The sequence below is a fragment of the Homarus americanus genome, unplaced genomic scaffold, assembly GCF_018991925.1.
Source record: "Homarus americanus isolate GMGI-L3 unplaced genomic scaffold, GMGI_Hamer_2.0 scaffold20930, whole genome shotgun sequence".
In the NCBI taxonomy this organism is placed as follows: domain Eukaryota; kingdom Metazoa; phylum Arthropoda; class Malacostraca; order Decapoda; family Nephropidae; genus Homarus; species Homarus americanus.
In genome coordinates, this window is record NW_024748502.1 from 10,401,162 (window position 1) to 10,417,457 (window position 16,296).

The following is a 16,296-nucleotide window of genomic DNA, read 5'->3' on the forward strand; positions in this document are numbered from 1 at the left end:
AGCGTACTTAATATTGGAAGAACAAATACTGACAATGTATGCAGCCTTAACAGCATCAACCTAGAGAAGTCGACTTGTGAAAGAGACCTAGGGGTACTTGTAAGCCCGAACCTACGGCCTAGAAAACAGTGCGTTAATGTTCGAAATAAGGCAGAGTATTGGGTTTTATATCTAGAAGTCTAAGTAATAAGAGTGCAGAGGTCTTATTGGAACTATATCTTGCGCTAATCAGGCCGCATCTTGATTATGCGGTTCAGTTCTGGTGCCCTTATTATAGAATGGATATCAATTCACTAGAGTCGGTGCAGCGAAGAATGACGAAAATGATTCCGGGACTTAGAAACCTTCCATATCAGGATAGGTTGAAGAAACTTAACTTGCATTCCCTAGAAAGACGAAGAGTGCGGGGAGATATGATAGAAGTATTTAAGTGGGTGAAAGGAATCAATAAAGGGGATATAGATAAAGTTTTTATAATATCCGAGCAGGATAGGACTCGGAGCAACGGATTTAAGTTGGATAAGTTTAGGTTTCGGAGGGAGATAGGAAGAAACTGGTTCACAAATAGGGTGGTGGACGAGTGGAACAAGCTTAGCAACTTTGTAGTAAGTGCTGGAACTCTGGAAAGTTTCAAAAGGAGGCTAGATAGATTCATGGATGATAGAGAGTGGTAGTAACTCTCGATAGGAGCTGCCATGCACAGCCCAACCGGCCTATTGCAGACTCCTTACTTTCTTATGTTCTTATGTAACTGAAAATGCAGTAAAGGACTTAACTTTGTCTTTGAGCTGACTGTTAATATTCTCTGATAATTCAACAATTCTTTCTGCAACTAGTCTTATTGTTCTTTCATTGGTGATGATGATTGAGTATTTTGTTCTAGGAAACAGCAGACTATTTTATTCAGCTGAGGGATACACTCACTATTTTGTTTTAGCTCCTCAAGGTAAGGCTGGAGCAGCAAATGGGTCGCGAGCCGTATGCAAGAGTGTGTCGGGCCGCATCTTTGACACCCCTGGTTTATATAGTCTAAAATCCTACTCTGAAATATAACAATAAGTAGGTGCTCTTCGCTTGAAGATAGATCATCCGGGAGTCTCTGGACCACACTCTGGGCTTAGGATGTCTTCTAAGCCATTAAACACTTTGTTACTTGACTGGGCGTTTATGTTTCTGTCAAGTCTTGACATGCACAACCAATATAAACTTAAATGGAATTACTTTCGGTTGATAGAAGTTACTAGATCTCGAGCCTTTTCCATGGTAAGGTAAGGTAAGGTTAGGAAAGGTTAGGTTAAGATACTTTCCACTAGTTTTACGATGAAATAGAACATCACTACTGAATGTAGCACACCAAAAACCTCTGAAAATAATACTTTTCTAAGAAAAAAAGTGGGATACCACTATTATGCACTTTTACCCCCTTTTTATTAGGTTTGATGAACTTGGATTGAGTTAGGTATCATTTAACCATGATTTCAGTTTTCAACTTTTTGTCTTTAACCATTATGATGATAATTGTGAAGTTTTGGCCGTAAACCACTTGTCCATTACCTCAGTAACTAAAATGTAAAAGCAGATAAGAGTGTCCAAATTCACCATTACCAAAGCTTCTACATAGATCACAGTTGCCACATATAAATGAGTCATATGTGGTACATCTACCGAGGAATTTCTTGAAGGATTTTACTATGAGGCTGCAATAACAACTATCTTCAGTTTGCAGAGGAAGATATTAGCCACCTTTGAAACATTTCACATAAAAACTTTACTAATAAATAAAGAGACAATTAACTAAAATGAAATATACAGAAAAATATTGTAAGAAATTTTTTTTTCGGTGTTTAATGTGTTGGTGTAGTTTTCGGTGTTCAGATGAGGAGGGAGGGATCCATGAAATCGAAAGCAAATTTTTACCTTTTTTTGGGGGTTAGCTAAGGTTTTCAAGGGTTTGTTTGGTGTTCTTTTTAGTATTCTCCCCACATTTTCCCTCTACTTCAAAACCCTGTCCACTTTGAACAGCCATTATTGGGGAGGTCTTATCGTTTAAAATACTCGAAAAACATAAATTTGCGCTAAAAACGCCATAGAAGAAAGTCGATTCCCAACTAAAAAAGAAACTGGCACAACACATTGCCGAAATAAAATTTGCGTCATCCAAATTTACCCTATTTTCTTCTATAAATGTCTAAGGTGATCACGAGTGCACCCTATGGGGCTCTAATATTGTTGTGACATGATCGACTTTTGTCTCCTATTCAGTTATGTATCAGTCGCAGGGATTGGCTGAGAGGAAACACACCTGTCGGCATTTTACGAACTAATGCCAGAGTTCGTACGAGCACCATAGCTAAAATACGAACCATTAGTGAATCGTTCTTACGGTAGTTCATGAACTTCGTATTTCAGCAGTGTTAGTGAATTTGGGCCCTGGTCTCCCTCTATGAAAGTTGAAACGATGCTGATCTGACTGTGATGCCACGCTACCATTCGCGTCCCCACGGGTTGATTCACAGGACAATGTCTGTGGCTTAAAATTGAATTTTCTCTAAATGCTAAATTATAATCGTTTGCATTTTGTTAAATTTATTATTTTAGTATGAAGTATTTTCTTTATAAATTTGGTAATTAAACAAACTGTAGTTTAGAAGACAGTAGTTTCACCTCCCGCCAAAATATTGTTATGTCGAGGCATAATTTGGTATAATAATGTTTGTAAACTAGGTGTTTTGATTATATTCTGTCCCAAGCAGCAATTATTTTGGCAAATTCAGGGAGATTTTTTTTTAATATTGTTGCATTACTTATGTAAGGATATTCTCGAATATATGGCATAATTTTTTTTATTATTTACTTCTTATTGTAAACCTTGACCAGAGTAGAATTTTCTAGAACCTCCCAGGTGTCTCTGGGTTGTATTAGGCCCAGGGTGTTCTGGGATCATCTGATGATGAGGCATATAGCGGCAGTGTACGGTAACTCAGTCAGTTGACCGTTTTGCTCAGGGTGTAAAGTACAACAAGCCTAGTAAGACAATTGAAGGTTATTGTTGTGCAAGTATTGTGGAATTGTTGTAATCAATATAAAGTGAAAAGACTGGGGAATTGTACACTGGTGGTGTGCTGACGAAGTATTCGAAATGAGGAGGCCAGCTGTGAAGACATTTTCCCTGTCAACAGTATTGTGAAGAATTAGTGCTTATTAAATAAGACTACAGAGCACAAGTGTGTTTCTGTGACCTGGTGGAAATCTACCTGCCTGTTGTTTGTCTGTACACTGATACCGATCGTCGGGAAATTACCAGAGACTGGCGGGACAGCCAATGATAAATTCGTCTACACCAGTGATGTCGACTATTTCTGTATATACTACCTGGTCGTTGGTAACCAGTGGTGGAAGCTGGATAAGTGGTGAAAGAAGGGTCGTAACTATGTTTCCTTTCTTACCAGTCATTCGAGCGGCACATATTTTAAACATTTACTTTGTTGTCTCGTCTGAATAACTAGAAACTTAATATTCTAATATTTAGCAGAAACAAATATTTACAATTATATTTACATATATATTGCAATACTTTTTTCGCCAATAATTATGATGACACACTCTTGTCATTTCTTGCAGCTCCTGGCTACTTCTTTGTTATTTCGTCGTTTGCGGTAACTTATTTGAAGGTACCGCAGCTAGGAGGTCTGGTGGTGTACTTGGGGATGTGTAAGGCCCTTCTTGACCACACCCAAATGCTCGTCTCTACCGTGGCCGTCAGCGTTTCGGATTTGTTACCTGTCAAATGGAGGAGTGGAAGTCGACTCCTCGCCTGGCAGTGTGTCTTGTGTGGCCTGGGGTTCCTCTTCAGTCTCCCCTTCGTTACTAATGTAAGTTATGATATAGTTCGGCACAGGTTTCGCAGATCTGGTTGTTATTAATTTAACGTTGTTTAAATTCATTCACCATAGTTGAAAATACTTATTTACAATTTTGTCTTTACACAATAATCAGTATGTGTGAACTTAAGTTCACACATACAAATACTCACTAAAGGCAGCTTCACGAGGGCACTTGTACCGGCAATTTGGGGTTTTGACTGGAACTAACGGCTGGTTTTCAGGGACTAGCGGCTGGAGTTTCTGCCAAAAGCTAATATCTCAAGTCCGACGTATTGACCTTAAAATCGTAGATACCAGCAATTCTCCAGAGTCAAAAGTGAACCACTTTTGTAATATATAAAAAGTTAAAAGAAATTGTTTTATGTATGAGTGATGAACAGTTATTGTTCAACTAATTATAATATATGCAGAAAAATTTTGAATCAGTTTGACCAAGGACAACTGACAAAGCGATGAGAGTTATGTTTCTAGTAGCATCTTAGCGTTCTTGGGGCTAGGAGGTCACCCATCCAAGTACTAACCAAACCCAACGTTGTTTAACTTCACTGATCGGAAATGTACCAGTGTACTATGGGCGTTCCAGAACTTTTGACTAGCATTTTGAATTATATACTCAGGTAGGAAATTTAACCTAAAAATTTAAAAACTAGTGTTAATTAGGGATATCCCTGTTTGTTTAGTCTGTTTCTCCAGCCCAAGACCAAGTTTTCTTCCTTTTCTCCAGCCAGGAACGAATCCTCGAGCATTTCTTCTCACGTTTATACTGAAAACAATACAAAGCAAGTGTTGAAAGAACTCACAGTTCATCTTCAAAATCTTCAAAGGTATCCATCTTGTTACTGTTTTGGCTTGACTAAACTTCCCTCTTTTGGTTCCTCTCCCCCACTTTGTTTTCTCATCTCTAGCTTCCTTGAGAACCAATCCATGGCAGTTGTTGTTGAGGGATCGATTTCTCGCTCTTTCTCTACCAGTAGTGGCGTTCCACAGGGTTCTGTTCTTTCACCAACTCTCTTCTTTCTTTTTATCAATGATTTACTTCACACTACAACTAATTCTATCCATTCTTACGCTGATGATTCTACTCTTCACTCTTCCTCACATTTTCCCCTTCCTCCTAACTCTCAAACTAGATCTGTTTCTAGAACTGATATCATTACTTCTATCGACGCGGATCTGTACAGCATCTCTGAATGGGGAGGTACAAACTTGGTTAAGTTCAATAGTAATAAAACTCAATATTTACCAATTACACTTTGTAAATTAGACGATCTCCCACCAATTACATTTCAGGACGCTATCATCCTCCCAAATTCTGAAATAAACATGTTAGGCCTCACCATTTCCTCCAATATGTCCTGGAAATCACACATCCTTAGTATAACTAAAGCTGCCTCCCGAAAGTTAGGAATGCTGTACAGATGCCGCAGCTACGTCACTCCTGAGCAGTTGCTCCACGTATATAAGGGATTCATTCGTCCTAACTTGTAGTACTGCTCTCATATATGGGATGACTCTTCTTCTGTCCAACTATTAGATTGGGTGGAATCAAAGGCATTTCGTCTTATTAACTCTCCTCCTTTAGTCGACAATCTCTCTTCCCTTTCTCTTCGCAGCAATGTTGCTTCACTCTCTCTCTTTTACAGGTACTTTAACGAGCAATGTTCGGTGGATTTGGCATCCTGTGTACCGCCTGCAAGGCCGTGGGTTCTTAACACATGTCTTGCCCGCGGTGTCCACCGTTTCTCTGTGGATGTCAGTCACACGAGAATAACCCGTTATAGTACCTCCTTCTTTCCTCACACGGCCAAACTGCGAAATGCTCTGCCTTCTTCTGTGTTTCCATGCTCTTACTGTACAATCTGTCTCACTTTAAAAAGCTGGTTTTCCGGTATCTTCGTGGTGTAGATTAATACAGTATAACCTTCTTTTTCTATATTTACAATTTCTTTCCGTTCTTATTTTTTTCGCCCCCCAGGCTCCGTTGTGGGTAGTTTGACCTGTGCCCGGGTGGGCTAATTCCCGTAAAAAAAAAGAAAAAAAAAGCGCTCCATGCTGTTACAGGGTCAAGAGTACCTTCGTCGTGTGAACACACTTCTTAAAAGTATGGGGTAAAACCATTGCCTCTAGTGTTAGCCGAAAGCGAAAAGTGCCGTTACAAGTGTCCGTGCCATGTGACGCCTACATAAGAGTATTCAAGGAAGATCATAATTATTTATACAGTACTCTGACAATTATATTGTACTGTATACTACCAAGCAAAATTCCGCCATCTCAATAATGAAATTATTGAATTTTAAAATCCCACCTTGCCCGCTTTAGGTTAGACTGGCATGACTGTTTAATGAATAATATGTAAAGTTCTCTCTCACTACCTCGCAAATCAGGAAGGGATCTTCCTCGTGAAAGCTGTGGATGCTTACATGCCATGGTTGTGCGGGATAGTGCTGGGGTCGATGGAGGTGGCTGGCCTCGTCTACCTGTACGGAGTTGACAACATTTGTCATAATTTCCAGCTGATGGTCAGGAAAAAACTGGTGCTCTTTGCTTGCATCTGGAAATTCCTATTATTGCCAAGTTTTCTGGTAAGTTCTTACATTTATCCATCATTACGTCAGAGGGTTATTAATGACAGCCATAAGTAATTACATGTTGATTTACCAAATGAGTATGATTATCAGTTAAACATATTAACAGTCGTAATTAGGTACAACTGGGGAGCCAATCTTTAAGCGCACATTAACCGTAGGTGAACAGTTACCTCCATATGAACGTACCACAAAGATTGTGTGAGGGTTTAGGTACGAGATGTGGTAGAGCTGTGTCATCGTCAGGGTTGAATGAATGGGCGTGGAATAGTGAAATTACCCGTTTTGTGTGGCCACACATCACATGGATGACTTATATGTTTATATCATTATTGTTATTATATTACTGCATTACTGCAGATATTTATGAAATGCATTGCTTACTGTTTTCATTGTGTTATGATAATAAGTTGAAGTGTTCGTCTATGTTGGTTGATAATTATTGTTCAGACATCCAGTGTTTGCATAATATGTTTGATAGTCTACTTTAGCTGACAGCATATCAATTAGTAATCTGCAGTACAGCACTGTCTGTGTGAGACAACTGCACTGCACACCAACACGCTCAAATCCGTGGTAGAGACATAAATCACCCGATATTAATGATGTGTGCATCTCATTATGAGCTACGGGTGATGTGTTTAACAACCCATGTACTGTAATATATCTCATTAATAATACCAAGTTATAAAATCTTAATTTGGTGGCTTGTTTGAGATGGGTGTAATTCCGGTGGTAAGTGAATGTGTTTTATCCTCTTTTCAACTATAGGCTATTACTTCTATGCCATCTTTCATTTCATAGTTACCAACTGTGCTTAATATGTCAGTAGAATAATAGGTCCAGGAACACGAAATTACAATTTATGACTTGTTTGGTCAGGCTTAATGATGGCAATAATTCGGTTTGGTTCACACAGCTTTGGTGGACTGACCAGGAATTACCAATGTTCAGAGTGTTGCAACAGCTCTGGTAACCAACAAGTATATCAAGTAATAAATTAAAAAATATTTCTCTACCCACTCCTTCCATACAGCAAACACATTACTTATTCGATGGGACTCTAATGGCGTGGTAAATACAAAATACAAAACCTCGTTTCATGGGACAGTGTAGGGGGGTTTATGATAATTATGATTTTATACATATTATTGATGCAGACTACTGGATATAATTTTCAGAACCGGAATTAATTTTTTTTAATTCATCAAACTGTGTTCCTATTTCACTGTGACTGCTGCATATCATATCTCTGACAAGATGATAGTGCCGAACTGCATATGAAACAAAATTATCATTAGGTAAATAAGTTAAGTTAATATGTTGTTAGGTGTTTGTTTACAAATACAATTTTCACAAACACATATATTATGACAACACTTGTTGTCTAACCAATAGTTAATAGCAGACACATCTGAACTCTTTTTACCTTTATTATAATATTACATCTTATATTTGTATAAAAATTATTTCAGAATATCTTTCACACCATTCTGATACATCCCATCAACATCTGCGATAATATATAAACAATAAAGGAGGTAAGCAGATTAACGAGCCCTGTAATGCGTGTTATGCAGCATTGCTGTGTAGCCACAACTGAGGGACTAGGCCTAAACTACGGAGAACGGCAAACAGCGTAATCCAGGGTTTGACGCCCATGGTTTCACGCCCAGAGCTGTCTGACACATGTCGTACCTGTGCTCACACACACACACTCCCAGGCCGTGGTACGTTCATGTAGAGGCAACTGTACTTACATCCTCTGGCAGGCAATGGGCGTATGGGCGTGTGTGCAAGGCGTTGATGGCCCGGTGGTATGGGAGAACCTGCAGTTGTCTCCAGACAGGGAAGACTTCTATCGGCAAGTGGGTTTGGGTGTGGCACTCCTACCCCCAGCACTCGCCCTCCTCACCACACTGGTCCTACTCGTCCTTGCCAGGCAGGTCAGTCCCTCGCCCACCTAAGAATATTAATCAAATTGTCCGTGTTTCAGGTTCACTATTACAGTTTGTTCTGTAAACTATTGGACCTGGCTATTGTACACCATCAGCTGCAGCGCTCCACGTTCAGTACTAACCTCATGTGATCACCACAGTTTTAATAAATTAAGTACCGAGTTGCTCAATATTACTGTACAAAACCCTTTTTGTAGTGTTATGAAAATAAGCATTGCACCCAATTATGTATTGATTTTAGGTGGGCAATACAGCACTGCTGTGGTGATACTACAACTATAAGGGCTGTTATTAATATTATCGGTGCATAAATAGATTAATATACTAATTAAACGATCTGATGAAAACCCGACAAATAAAACTAAAACAAAAGACAGTTTTGTTAAAACAGATCTCAACCTCTTATAACGCAATTTATCTTAGAAAGTTTTACCTAATTTACCTAATTAACCCAACGGCCACAACAGCTAGAGACGGTCATGATGGGGGGAAAAGGCCAGTGGCTTGTGTAGGATCCTTCCATTGTTTTTATAGTTTTTTCCAGGGTTATTTTGAAGTCCAGTACTGTTCTTGTGTTCATGTTTCAGCTAGTAGACGTTTCATAGATCTATGTATCACCTTCTGCTTGAAGAATCATTTCTTTGTCTTTGTTCTTTAGGATGAATTAGTGAGCTTGATACTTCTTGTGTTTGTGGCATTTAACAACTTGGGTGTTTATGTCTTCCATACCTTTCAGGATAGTGAATGTCTTTAAGACGTCTGCCTTGTCGTGTCCTGTCTGAAAATCTATTGGTTCTAAGGCCTTCAGCTTACGTGGATAATTGAGACGATTTTGTTAGGTAATAATTTTAGTCGCACTGCGTTTCACTTTTCCTAGTATTTCTTCTCTTTCTGATGGTATGGCCTCCATGTTTATATACAGTAGATAAGGACATATGAGAAACTCAAAAATTAAACAAAATATATAGTGTTTATTATATTTCCTTTATATTCAAAGGTAAGCTACAATAACTCCTGGAATTTGGTTAGTTTTATCCCTGTTGGAGCAGCTGCTTTCGGCGATTTCAGTGCTTTCAGTTATTAGTCTATCACGGCGTCTCGGTCGTTTGTCTCATCTACAGGTGCTAGGAAGTGTCAAGTCATAGAGTCGTGTTTCGGGATGTGTGCCTTTCATGCAGAATCTTACATTTTGTTATAATAAAAAGGCATTTACCAGTCCTGTGACCATTTTATGGTTCGATCTGTATTCACCATCATCTTTAGTATACTGTAGATCACACACTGAGTGAAAGAGAGGACAGATTCTTGTGGTTCTCGAATTAATTTCTCGTTCCATACTGAATGATTGTTGATGATCACTTTTTCATGCATGCCCTTAAGCTACTGTTGAACTTACCCCAATATTTTGCCTATGATGATATGTGCTTGGATCTTATAACCTAACTCTTCACCTGGAAATACTTCTTCAAGCAGAGGGTGGTAGGTATATCTATAGAACAGTCAACCAGTTCAAGCTGTAGAATCGAAAATAGAACTGGGTTTCAAAATAGTCCAAGACTAAACCATCAAGAACAGGCCACTGGTCTCCTTCCCTCGGCATGGTCGCCTTTAGTGGGTTGTCATTAGGTAAATAAGGTACAGTATAGTCTGCATTTACGCGGTCAATTGAACCCGTGGAGTGCCGCATAAAACGAGAAACGCGTAAATGAAATAACAGAACATATGGGATTAATTGAAATAGAAACTGGGCCGACCCCCAAACTCCACTTTTTCCCACACAATACATACGCTGTAGTAAAAATAACATCTTAATTTTATGATGGTATGCACACACAATTACTAATTAAGAGACATATCAATAATATTAGGTTTTTTAATACTTACATTAGTAGAAAAGCTGGGTCGGCACACGTGGACGGCGGCTGGCTCCGAGGAAGAGGGCTGGTTAGTTGCCCTCCGGTGAATCACTTTCACTTACACTACTCGCAGAGGTTTGCAGGGCCTCCCAGACAAACCTCTCAAAGTCCATATCCTCACTGTCAATATCAATATCACTGACTTGGGCTGGCTGTGGTTGTGGTGGGTTGCGGGTGAGGAAGTCCTCAATACTACGTTGACGACTAGCATTGATGTTGTCGAGATAGATCTGGATATACGGCTCCATAACTTTCGTCAGATGGTTATTAGACGCTTCATACCGACGCTTGTCTGGGTCGTTGTCAAGGATGAGCTTAAGTTTCTCCCCCAACTCGATGATTTCCTTCACATTATCATGGCTTGGTCCAGGTAATTCAATGTTTTTCTCTAGTGGTGGGGGTCCCACGGAAGCCATTGTGAGTTGTGAGGGGAATAGCGGGCACAAGAGAGAACTGTATACACGGACTGAGAACAATAAGACAGGCCCTGCTAGGTCAGCGACTTCTACCCTCTGGTGGCAGGGCACATCATGATACATTAGACCAATCACAGCTAGCGGCGGAGGGAATGCGTGGGTGGTAAGGATGCGTGGCCTAATCACAGTCTGATACGTCATATGACGTCAGCGATAACGTAAGAGCGGCCTAATGCGCACCACTCACCGCGTTGCTTCCCACGTATGGTCAAGAATGGACCGCGTGGGTAAAAAATGGCGCGGCGGTCTGGACCTCTCCAGCCGCTCGCCTCGTAAATGACCAAATTTACCGCGTAATTAAAGCATTTTCATTTAGGCAAGGCACTGCATAAATGATCAAACGCGTAAACAAAAACCTCGTAAATGCAGACTATAGTGTAAATCTTCCTGAACTTTGACTACTTGAATTCTTCTTATATTGAATTGAGAATTCTCGCACTATGGGTTTCTGAGTAACAATTTTAGCATGTCTGTCTTTTTTTGTGCTGGAGGAGTAGACAATGAGGTGCTACTATAGTATGTGGTCTACCTAGCTGGAGTTGGTCTACCGGAATATTTACGCCACGCAGTGAATGAGTTGCTACAGGATCATGTGAGGCTCCTCATAACACCATCTGTGAGGGAATTACTACACCACGTGATGCCCCTCATAACACCATCCGTGAGGGAATTACTACGCTATGTGATGACCCTTATAACACCATCTGTGAGGGAATTATTACACCACATCAGACCCCGCATACACCATCTGTGAGGGAATTACTACACCACATCAGGCCCCTCATAACACCATCTGTGAGGGAATTACTACATCATCAGGCCTCTCATAACACATTCTGTGAGGGAATTACTACACCACGTCAAGCCCCTCATAACGGGTCCATGACAAAAACCCCACCGGACAAAATCCCCTAGGACATAAACCCCAGGACAAAATCCCCTCCGGACAAAAACCCTGAGGACAAAAACTCCACCTCTACCGGAAAAACCCCATCTTACTGGGAAAAAAACTCACAATGGACAAAATCCCCTCACAGTAAAAGATAAAACAAAATCTATTTTTAGTTTTTAATAGCTAACAGTATGAAATGTAATTTACCTGATAAAGAATAAACTAAAACTATATAAGCATCAACATTTACCTCAGGTTAAAAAAATATGACAAAATCTATTTGGAGTGTTTATTAATTTCTTACAAAACCACTTTGAAAATATCTCTTATTGCAACCTAACCTAACCTAACCTAACGGGTCCCCTGAGGTCTCAAAAAGTGAGGACAGTAATAGTAAGATAATATCAAAGTGGGGATTTTGTCAGGTAGGGGTGGGGATTTTGTCTTAGGAGATTTAGTCGAGTGGGGTTTTTGTCCTAGGGGATTTTGTCCGGTGGGGTTTTTGTCCATATCCCCCTCATAACACCACCTGTGAGGGAACTACTACTCCACGTGATGCCCCTCAGGAAAATTCCACTGAAGTACCAGATTTCAGAAGGGCGAACTTTGACAGTTTAAAGAGGCAGCTGAGAGAGGGGGTGTGGCGCTTGGCCGTGAACCTGACAGATGACACCGACCTGATAACGAGATCTGAGTTTGCCGAGTTCCACGACAATTTAAATAGTGAGTTACTTAATGCACAAAGGCAGAACATACGATACAAAAAACTCAGATCAGACAACAATGACCCTAAATGGATAAATAATTATTTAAAGAACATCATTGGCCAAAGGAAGGCTATAGGTAGAAGGATAAATCATGGCGAAATTCACCTCTGGGACTATTATAGGGTATTGGCGAGTAGGGTTAAAACCGAGATAAGGAAAGCAAAGAGGAATAATGAGGTAAGGATAGCAAGGGAGGCGAAGACAAACCCCAAAGGATTCTACCAAACGTATCAAACTAAAACACGAGAAAAGATTGGACCAATACGGTCAGACACTGGCGAACTCACTGATAACGACAGAGAAATGAGCAATAATTTGAATAAATATTTTTCAACAGTTTTCACCACCGAAAATTTAAACATGATACCCGAGGCACCGACTCTATTCAGAGATAGTGAAGAAAACAAATTAAGCGAGATAGTAGTGACTAGTAACAATGTTAGTAAGCAATTAGACAAACTAAAGCCTAATAAGTCACCTGGTCCCGATGAGATATTTGCCAGAGTATTAAAGGAATGTAAGGAAGAGCTTAGTATGCCCTTAGCAAAGTTGTTTAACATGTCCTTAAAAACAGGTGTAGTACCAGAATCCTGGAGGATAGCGAATGTAATACCGATTTTCAAGAAGGGGGATAGATCACTATCCTCTAAGTACCGCCCAATCAGTCTAACATCAATAGTAGGCAAATTACTGGAAGCAATCATTTCAAACTCTATTCGAAATCACCTGGAGAAGCACAGATTGATCAATGATTCCCAGCATGGCTTCACAAGCGGACGTTCTTGTCTAACTAATCTATTAACATTCTTTTCATCAGTTTTCAAATCGGTGGACGAGGGGCACAATTATGATGTGGTATATCTCGACTTTAGCAAAGCCTTCGACAGAGTCCACCACGAAAGACTAATTAGAAAGGTAGAAGCTCATGGCATCAAAGGTAACATCCTTAAATGGATTTGGGCGTGGTTACAGGACAGGAAACAATGAGTGAGCATTAACGGCACTAAGTCCCATTGGAGCAACGTCACAAGTGGAGTTCCCCAAGGCTCAGTACTTGGACCATTATTATTTATTATATACATAAACGACATAGATATCGGCATAGACAGCAACATAAGTAAATTTCCTGATGACACTAAAATAGGACGTGTTATCAAATCTGACGAGGACTCGGCAAAACTACAGGAAGATCTAAACAAATTTTTCGAATGGTCTGAAAAATGGCAGATGAAATTCAACGTCGACAAATGTAAAGTACTCAGTATAGGAGATGTAAAAAGGGAAACCAGATACCAGATGAACAATGATGCCATAGAGAAATCCGACTGCGAGAGAGATTTAGGAGTAATGATAAGTAGGAACCTTAAGCCAAGTAAACAATGTGTTTTTGCTCGTAACAAGGCTAATAAAGTATTTGGGTTCATACAAAGGAGTGTTAGTTACAAGACTAGCGAGGTCATCTTAAGATTATATATTGCGCTTGTGAGACCTCACCTGGGTTACACAGTTCAGTTCTGATCACCGTATTACAGAAAGGATATAGAATCCTTGGAAAGATTCCAGAGGAGAATGACAAAACTAATCCCGGGCATCTTAATTTGCACTCCCTCGAGAGATGTAGAGCGAGGGGCTATATGATAGAGGTGTATAACAACATAAGAGCATTAGAAAATAAGGAGTCTACAATAGGCCAGTTGGCCTGTGCATGGCAGCTCCTGTCGAGAGTTACTACCAGTCTCTATCATCCATGAATCTATCTGGCCTCCTTTTAAAACTGTCCAGCGTTCCAGCACTTACTACAAAGTTGCTAAGCTTGTTCCACTCGTCCACCACCCTATTTGTGAACCAGTTCCTTGCTATCTCCAACTTAAATCCGTTGCTACGAGTCCTATCCTGCTCGGATATTATAAGAACTTTATCTATATCTCCTTTATTGATGCCTTTCACCCACTTAAATACTTCTATCACATCTCCCTGCACTCTTCCTCTTTCTAGGGAATGCAAGTATAGTTTCTTTAACCTATCTTGATATGGACGGTTTCTAAGTCCCGGAATCATTTTCGTCATTCTTCGCTGCACCGACTCTAGTGAATTGATATCCATTCCAGAATAAGGGCATCAGAACTGAACCACTTAATCGAGGTGCGGCCTGGCTAATGCAAGATATAGTTGCAATAAGACCTCTGCACTTTTATTACTTACCCTTCTAGATATAAAACCTAATACCCTGTTTGCCTTTTTCGAACATTAACACACTGCTTTCTAGGCCTTAGGTCCGGGCTTACAAGTACCCCTAAGTCTCTTTCACAAGTCGATCTTTCTAGGTTGATGTTGTTAAGGCTGTATACATTGAAAGTATTTGTTCTACCAATATTAAGTATGCTGCACTTGCTGGTGTTGAATTTCATTTGCTATTTCTCTGACCACTCCTGCAGTTTATTTAAATCCTCATGTAGTGTATTTGCATCCTGCCCTGAATCAATCTGCCGCCCTATTTTGGTGTTATCCGCAAACTTGCTAATGTCACTGCTGATCCCAGTATCTGGATCGCATATATAGATTATGAACAAGAGTGGGCCCAGTACTGACCCCTGGGGAACCTCACTGGTTACACAGCCCCACTCAGATTTGACACCATCTGCGCTGACCCTCTGTGTTCTATCGGTGAGCCACGATTTTATCCATTTAAAACTTTCCCCTCGATACCATGAGCCTTAATTTTTCTCAGAAGCCTCTGATGTGGTACTTTATCAAACGTTTTGCTAAAGTCCAAGTAAATAACATCGTAATTATCGTCATTATCTGCTACCTCGAAGACTTTCCTAAAAAACGTCAGCAGATATGTTAGACAAGATTTTCCCTTTGTAAACCCATGATGAGAGTCATAGAATAATTTGCTTTTCTCTAAATGCGATTGAATGCTATTTGCTATAATTGATTCAAGAAATTTCCCCACTACTGACGTCAAACTAATCGGCCGGTAGTTTGACGCTGATGCTCTGTCTCCTTTTTTGAATATAGGTACTACATTTGCCTGTTTCCACAAGTCTGGCACAAGTCCCGTGTCTAATGATTTTGTAAATAAATTTACGAGGGGTCCTCTAATCTGTTCCTTACACTCTTTCAAAACTCGAGGGAAAATTTCTTCCGGCCCTGGGGATTTTGTCTTCTTTAATTTATTTATCTTCTTAAGAACATCCTCTTTTATGACAGTGATATTCTTTAATTTCTCTTCTTCATTTCCCCTAAATATCAGTTCCATCTCTGGAATTTCCTCGTTAATTTCTTCTGTGAAAACTGATAAAAAGTATCTGTTCAATGCTTTGCTTATTTCCTCACTGTCATCGATCACTTCCCCTCCCCCTGACTTTAAAGGCCCAACTTTGTCCTTGACCTGTGTCCTATACACCTGGAAAAATCCCTTGGGATTCTCCTTGGATTCTCTCGCTATCCTGATTTCGGAGTCTCTCTTTGCTTTCCTTACATTTTTCATAACATTCCTTGATAGTTCATTATACATATTTCTGAGCTGCTCCTCCCCTCCCTTTAATTTCTTATAAATTCCTTTCTTTATTCCTCTGTCATGTTTAAGTTTTCTGGTCATCCACCTTGGTTCATTCTTATTTGACCTAATTTTCCTGTCTGGTATATTTTGTTCTTGTGCTTTACGTAGTATACGAGTGAAAATAATACAGTCATGCTCAATTGTTGTGTCATCTGTGACCTCACCCTTTCCTACTGGGGACTGACCTGACTGTTCCCAGGTGACCTCACCTAGGTACCTTCTTAACCCCTGATAATCCGCCAATCGAAAGTTT

General features: G+C 40.0%; 1 protein-coding gene across 1 annotated transcript in view; it reads left to right on the top strand.

Annotated features, from left to right (window-relative positions):
• LOC121880301 (sodium-dependent acetylcholine transporter-like) overlaps positions 1-16,296 on the top strand; it is a 56,763-nt gene that overhangs the window by 12,911 nt on the left and 27,556 nt on the right. The window contains exons 4-6 of the mRNA XM_042387458.1: positions 3,622-3,872; positions 6,269-6,466; positions 8,242-8,415. Of these exons, the coding sequence (XP_042243392.1) occupies positions 3,622-3,872; positions 6,269-6,466; positions 8,242-8,415 (623 nt within the window). The remainder of the gene's footprint in view (positions 1-3,621; positions 3,873-6,268; positions 6,467-8,241; positions 8,416-16,296) is intronic.